This window comes from Haematobia irritans, chromosome 3 (assembly GCF_050003625.1).
Source record: "Haematobia irritans isolate KBUSLIRL chromosome 3, ASM5000362v1, whole genome shotgun sequence".
Lineage (NCBI taxonomy): Eukaryota > Metazoa > Arthropoda > Insecta > Diptera > Muscidae > Haematobia > Haematobia irritans.
In genome coordinates, this window is record NC_134399.1 from 142,892,999 (window position 1) to 142,901,446 (window position 8,448).

The 8,448-nt window shown below is 34.9% G+C and overlaps 1 protein-coding gene across 1 annotated transcript; it reads left to right on the plus strand.

Moving 5' to 3' along the window:
* Positions 1-7,645: 7,645 nt before the first annotated feature.
* On the plus strand, positions 7,646-8,206 carry LOC142231225 (protein sisterless A-like). The gene has a single exon (XM_075301842.1). The coding sequence runs from the start codon at positions 7,646-7,648 to the stop codon at positions 8,204-8,206; it is 561 nt and encodes a 186-aa protein (XP_075157957.1).
* The last annotated feature ends 242 nt before the right edge of the window (positions 8,207-8,448 follow it).

Below are 8,448 nucleotides of genomic sequence, written 5' to 3' on the forward strand. Positions count from 1 at the left end.
TCAAATGAAGCATAAAGATTAACTATATTCGTGTCTTCCACAAAATAGTTCAGAATTTCTTGAAATTTGTAAATTTTACCAAAAATGCGTCCATCGTGAACTTCGTATGTCACTAAAGACATTCTTGCAATTTTGAACTCCAAATTTTTTCTTCAAACTACAAAACTACAATAATGCTCAGGGTGGGTTGATATAACCATGTCCGTCTGTCCGTCCGTCCGTCTGTCTGTGAACACATTTTTGTGATCAAAGTCTAGGTCGCAATTTAAGTCCAATCGCCTTCAAATTTGGCACATGTTCCTAATTTGGGTCAGAATAGAACCCTATTGATTTTGGAAGAAATCGGTTCAGATTTAGATATAGCTCCCATATATATCTTTCGCCCGATATGGACTTATATGGCCCCAGAAGCCAGATTTTTGGCCGAATTTGGTTGAAATTTTGCACTAGGAGTACAATTAGTAGTATAGTCAAGTGTGCAAAATTTGATTGAAATCGGTTCAGATTTAGATATACTCCCATATATATCTTTCGCCCGATATGGACTAATATGGTCCTAAAAACCAGAGTTTTGGCCCAATTTGGTTGAAATTTTGCACAGGGAGTAGATTTAGCATTGTAGCTATGCGTGCCAAATTTGGTTGAGATCGATTCAGATTTAGATATAGCTCCCATATATATCTTTCGCCCGATATGCACTTTTATGGACCCAGAAGCCAGAGTTTTATCCCGATTAGCTTGAAATTTTGCACAAGGAGTACAATTGGTAGTATAGTCATGTGTGCCAAATTTGATTGAAATCGGTTCAGATTTAGATATAGCTTCCATATATATGTTTTTCTGATTTCGACAAAAATGGCCAAAATACCAACATTTTCCTTATTAAATCGCCACTGCTTAGTCGAAAAGTTGTAAAAATGACTCTACTTTTCTTAAACTTTTAATACATATATATCGAGCGATAAATCATAAATAAACTGTTGCGAAGTTTCCTTAAAATTGCTTCAGATTTAAATGTTTCCCATATTTTTTTTTACTAAAATTGTGTTCCACCCTAGTGCATTAGCCAACTTAAATTTTGAGTCTATAGATTTTGTAAAAGTCTATCAAATTCTGTCCAAATCGAGTGATATTTAAATGTATGTATTTGGGACAAACCTTTATATATAGCACCCAACACATTTGACGGATGTGATATGGTATCGAAAATTTAGATCCACAGAGTGGTGCAGGGTTTAATATAGTCGGCCCCGCCCGACTTTAGACTTTCCTTACTTGTTTCTTCAATAAAAGACATGTTTTATTAATATATTAAATATATTTATTAAGAATTAACAGCATCGACTGGCCTTGAAATATTAGTTGTTTTCCAATTTCCATGTAAAGTTACCAACTATAAAACAACTTTTCCTCTTCTTGTTCCTTTCACTTTTAATAAGATGCTGCGTAACGATTTTGCCCTCCTTTTACAATTTCAATACCTACAAATATAAAAACCCATTAACCAATTTTTTCACAAAAAGTTAGCGTCACTGTATGAATGTTTCCTGATAATAGAATAGACTTACGAACATTGATAGACTTGCCGTTTGTTATTTATGTTCAATAATTTTGAAACAACGAACAATTTTGTCACTAATTTGAAATAACAAATATTTTATTTGTTCCAACTGAAAAAACAACCCACGCACAAACATATCGATTACACCGATGACAGGTATCGATTACAGGTAGACAAAAGATATATATAGGAATATTTCCTATTTTCTAACAAGTATGTTTCCTTAAGTTTTGAAAGGATTGAATACTTCTTAGTACGAATGAACTAAAATATTTTTCTATGCCAAGTGTTATTCGTATGTATGATAAGCTTTCTATAATAAAGGAAGTCCGAATTATCATTTTATAAGAAATTTTATTAAATTTGAGGAAACTTGGTTTAGTACGGTTTTTGTTTATTTTTACGAATGCTTTGTTATCAGTGAATAAAATTTTCTTGTTCAGTAGTAAATTCTTATACCCAGCGAAGTAAACAGTATTAGTAAAATTCCATGCCTTATTCTAGTTAATGAACTATTCCTAACTGCTTTCAGTTTAGGAGTTTTTTTACTGATAGAAGTAAATTTTATTATTTCACACAAAAATTTAACTTAATGGAAAGAAAATGGCTAAACTAAATTGATGAACATTTTTTCCTTTAGTTTCGAAGACACTTTTTTCTGGGTGCCTGTTCCACAGTGTGGCGCATGGTATAAAAAGGCCGTGGAAATCTAATTTACACGTTAGTGAATTTGTCTTGAATAGTGGAAATGGAATTGAAGTCGATATCCGAATAAGGGTATTAGCCTCGCCATAGGTGTAATTTAGGGAATTACAGTTAAAAAGAACACCATGGCATTAACGTCTCATTGTATGTTATTAACAACACTTTGTCGAAATCTCAAAATGTGAAGTACAATTTAGTTCAATTTTTGCTCGAGGTAGTTCATTAGTCCAATAAAACATTTTTTTTTTGTGGTGTGGGGGTATAATAAATTCGCCATTCCGTTTCCATTTCCGATCTAAAGTTTATATTCTTGATACGGGTGAAATTATAAGACGATCTAACGATGTGCGTCTATCTGTTGTAAATACGCAGAGAAGAAATGTGAACAAGAGCATATTGTTACTTTTTCACGGAAAACATGTAAGAAGTTTGTCGAAACCATGTTATTTTCTCGGAAATCATATATCTGATTTCGGAAAGCATGTTGAGTGTGACGTGAAAATAATATTTTTGCGACCAAAATGTCACATTGTCGCCGTGAAAAAGTAACATGGTGTTCTTGAAACATGTTTGAGGTGATCATATTCCTTCTCTGGGTGCACGCTGTAGTCTTCAATAATGAAGCTATGGTGCTGACAAATTTCTCCTTATTTGTCTGTAGGCAGATCTAATTAAAATGTTTTGATATATCCCCTATATAAACCGTTCTGCCGATTTGACTTATTGAGCATGCACTACTTTTATTAGATTTAATTTTGGCTTGAAAATAAAATTTTGAAGTATTTTTTAGGGCCTGAAAGAGATATGCCAAATTTAATATATATCGGCCCATGTTTTGATATAGGGTTTTTTTATAATAATCTCCCAATTTGACTTCTTAAAGCCGTAATTTGTATCCGATTTGCATGAAATTTGAAATCTAAAATGCCTCTATTTTAGGTCCATAAGGGAAGCCAAATTTGGTATACATTGCTCCATGTTGTGATATAGCGCCCACATGGATCGATCTCTCGGTTTGATTTCTTGAGGGCATGGAAAGTAGAGGTGTGCACGTGACACGAAATTGTCGTGACTCACGCTGAAGGCAACGGCGTGAGTGTACGTGATTAACAAAGCTAATGTCATGAGTGAGTGTGAGTCTCGACAATAATTTCGTGAGTGTGCGTGAGTAATGAATTTCGGAAAAATACACTCAGGGAAAAAATCCCGCCTACGGACATAAAACGCTTACGAGTTGAATTCATTTACAATTTTATTGACACCTGGGATGATAAGAGTTTAATAACGCTCTCGATTTTAATCATGCTCATGTTTTCAGACACGTCCCTAAGGTAAATTACTCATAAAATTATTCGTGAGTCACGGTATTTTTCGTGAGTCATGACATTTTCGTGCGTGAGTACAAATTTTCTTTTCGTGTTTGTGCATGAGCGTGAGTCCTACAAAATAATATCGTGTGTAAGTAAGATTTTTTTGTCGTGAGTGTGCGTGAGTAAAACATTACTCACGTGCACACCTCTAATGGAAACCTATTACGTATCCGATTTGAAATGAAACTTCTAGAGGTATTTTAGATTCATACAAATATATTCCAAATTTGGTATATCCGATCTCGTGATTTGATTATTTGAGAGCATGTGGAGGTATTTTAAATGTAATGGGATCTGTGTCAAAGTAGTTCAAATTGAACAAGTATATACGGCCGTAAATTCGGCCAGGCAGAAGGTTATGTACCCTCCACCATGGATTGCGTAGAAACTTCTTCTAAACACTGACATCCACAATCGAATTACTTAAGTTGCGGTAACGCTTGCCGCAACTTAAGTAAGCAAGGTATCTTAAAACCTCCTAGCACCATCTTCTAAATTGTATGTAAGTCCATACGTTAAATCAAAAAAGATCGATTAAATATATATATAATTCAGTTTGAGTAAATTTTCTATAGAAATAAAGTTTTGACAAAATTTTCTATGGAAATAAAATTTTGACAAAATTTTCTATAGAAATAAAATTTTGACAAATTTTTCTATAGAAATAAAATTTTGGTAGATTATATTTGGCTCAAGTGGCAACCATGATTATAAACCGATATGGACCAATTTTTGTGTGATTGGAGATCGGCTATATATTACTATAGACCGATATGGATCAATTTTGGTATGGTTGTTAGCGGCCATATACTAACACCACGTTCCAAATTTGAACCGGATCGGATGAAGTTTGCTCCTCCAAGAGACTCCGGAGGTCAAATCTGGAGAACGGTTTATATGGGGGCTATATATAATTATGGACCATATTGACCAATTCTAGCACGGTTGTTAGAGACCATATACTAACATCACGTACCAAATTTCAGGCGGATCGGATGAAATTTGTTTCTCTTTGAGGCTCCTCAAGCCAAATCCGGGGATCGGATTATATGGGGGCTATATTAATTATGGACCGATGTGGACCAATTTTTTCATGGTTGTGAGAGACCATATACTAACACCATGTACTAAATTTCAGCCGGATCGGATGAAATTTGCTTCTCTTAGAGGCCTCGCAAGCCAAATCGGGGGATCGGTTTATATGGGGGCTATATATAATTATGGACCGATGTGGACCAATTTTTGCATGGTTGTAAGAGACCATATACTGACACCATGTACCAAATTTCAGCCGGATCGGATGAAATTTCCTTCTCTTAGAGGCCTCGCAAGCCAAATTTTGGGGTCCGTTTATATGGGGGCTATACGTAAAAGTGGACCGATATGGCCCATTTGCAATACCATCCGACCTACATCAATAACAACTACTTGTGCCAAGTTTCAAGTCGATAGCTTGTTTCGTTCGGAAGTTAGCGTGATTTCAACAGACGGACGGACGGACGGACGGACATGCTCAGATCGACTCAGAATTTCACCACGACCCAGAATATATACTTTATGGGGTCTTAGAGCAATATTTCGATGTGTTACAAACGGAATGACAAAGTTAATATACCCCCCATCCTATGGTGGTGGGTATAAAAAGGCCGATTAAATACGTATATAATTCAGTTTGACAAAATTTTCTATAGAAATAAAATTTTGACAAAATTTTCTATAGAAATAAAAACTTGACAAAATTTTCTATAGAAATAAAATGTTGACAAAATTTTCTATGGAAGTAAAATGTTGACAAAATTTTCTATAGCAATAAAATGTTGACAAAATTTTCTATAGAAATAAAATGTTGACAAAATTTTCTATAGAAATAAAATGTTGACAAAATGTTCTATAGAAATAAAATGTTGACAAAATTGTCTATAGAAATAAAATGTTGACAAAATTTTCTACAGAAATAAATTTTTTACAAAATTTTCTATAGAAATAAAATTTTGACAAAATTTTCTATGGAAATAAAATGTTGACAAACATTGCTATAGAAATAAACTTTTTACAAAACTTTCTATAGAAATGAAATTTTGACAAGACTTTCTATAGTAATAAAATTTCACAATTTTTACATGGCTGTTAGAGGCCATATACTAACGAAATGTACCAAATTTCAACCGCATCGGATGACTTTTGCTCCTCCAAGAGGCTCCGGAGGTCAAATCTGGGGATCGGTTTATATGGGAGCTATATATAATTATGGACCGATATGGACCAATTTTTGCATGGTTGTTAGAGACCATATACTAACACCACGTACTAAATTTCAATTGGATCGGATGAATTTTGCTCATCCAAGAGGCTCCAGAGTTCAAATCTGGGGATCGGTTTATATGGGAGCTATATATAATTATGGACCGATATGGACCAATTTTTGCATGCTTGTTAGAGACCGTATACTAACATCAGGTACCCAATTTCAAACGGATCGGATGAATTTTGCCCCTCCAAGAGGCTCCGGAGGTCAAATCTGGGGATCGGTTTATATGGGAGCTATATATAATTATGGACCGATATGGACCAGTTTTTGCATGGTTGTTAGAGACCATATACTAACACCACGTACCAAATTTCAATCGGGTAGGATGAAGTTTGCTCCTCCAAGAGGCTCCGGAGGTCAAATCTGGGGATCGGTTTATATGGGAGCTATATATATTTATGGACCGATATGGACCAATTTTTGCATGGTTGTTAGAGACCGTATACTAACATCAGGTACCAAATTTCAACCGGATCGGATGAATTTTGTCCCTCCAAGAGGCTCCGGAGGTCAAATCTGGGGATCGGTTTATATGGGGGCTATATATAATTATGGACCGATATGGACCAATTTTTGCATGGTTGTTAGAGACCATATACTTAGACCACGTACCAAATTTCAACCGGATCGGATGAATTTTGCTGCTCCGGAGGGCTCCGCAATCCAAATTTGGGGATCGGTTTATATGGGGGCTATACGTAAACGTGGGCCGATATGGCCCATTTTCAATACCATCCGACCTACATCAATAACAACTACTTGTGCCAAGTTTCAAGTCGATAGCTAGTTTCGTTCGGAAGTTAGCGTGATTTCCACAGACGGACGGACAGCCGGACAGCCGGACAGACGGACAGACGGACGGACGGACGGACATGCTTAGATCGACTCAGAATTTCACCACGACCCAGAATATATATACTTTATGGGGTCTTAGAGCAATATTTCGATGTGTTACAAACGGAATGACAAAGTTAATATACCCCCATCCTATGGTGGAGGGTATAAAAATGTTAGGAAACACATTTTAAATTAGTCGTTTGCTTCAGGCTTTTTCCTCATTTTTGAGAGGTTGTTTATAATCAAGACACAAAAATTAAAGACTGATTAATTTTGAAGAATATTTCAGAATTATTAAAGTCACGTTGGCCTTAGTCAAACAAAATGTTCTTTCATATTTAGATACCCATTTTTAGGTCGAATCACTTAACTATAAAGACAAAACGACTTCATAATAAGACAAAACACAATGTTTGCCATGGATTTGTCAGACTTTTTAATAACTTCGATTCGAGTCAATATTTTTTTATTTCCTACCTATTCATCTCTAGTTGCCTTGTCTTGCATTACACCATTCAGTTTAATGATTATTTTTCCATTATTTTATACAATAATTTTTGCTAATGGAAAACTATGAATGACCTGTTAGTAATTGATGGAAGGTTGTCGCGCCAATAGTAAAAATAATAAATACCTACGTAACATATTGCCTATTTAGTGATGGACAAGAGAAGGTAGTAATATGCATAGATAAGGGTAACCATCTAAAAATTGCAATATGTTAAATGAACAAAGGGGATGAACAAAATTGCCCAGGTACTAATTATGCATTTAGTATAAAAGGACCCCGTCAGGAGGATGAGAACACACATTCTGAACACATCAGTCAAACCGAAAAGAAGCAAATCACAATTCACATAGAACATGGAACAAATGGCTTCATCAACAACTAAGAACATGCTACATGAAGTCTATACATCCCTATCGCCCTATTTCACAACTCAAAATCTAACGGAAATGCCTGGCTATATAAATCCCCAGCATATCAATGATATGGTCAACATAGAAATGAAACGCATTCAGGAAAATTGTTCAAGGAAAGAACAGCAATATGTTGAAGAAATGTTGGCAGAAAATCCCATCACATTTGAACGAAGGACTTCTACAATAGTCGAAAAGGAAATAAACTTGCCACCGGAGCAACAGAAGCTTATACGACAACGTTCTGAGGCATGTCGACGTTCACGATTCAACAATAAAATAAGAAAAGCCAAAACGAAATATCGCCACAAATATATGACCCAAAAGCTTATACAAAGCTCTCAAATGTTCAATTGCATTCAGGATCTGATCGGACAAGCAGAAAGCCAATTACTTGGCCAGGGTCTAAGCAAGGATAAACTACGTCAATTGCGTTACAGCTATGGTATGGATGAGACAATGGAATGTGTTCGAGATTTGCAGCACATACTAAAAACTGAATAGACATTATCCACATAAGATTGTTAAATATGTGGCATTAAGTTGTTATTTAGTTTTAAGCGATTATTTAGACAGAATAAAATGATATAAATATTTTCTAAAAATTAAATTAAAATATCTAGTATGAGAATATCGATTATGTGCAGGGTGGTTTATATGAATATGAATAAAGTTTTTTTTTTAACTTTATTGTTCAAAAGAAAAAAAAAATATCTTAAATAACACCAAATTTTAGAATCAATTTA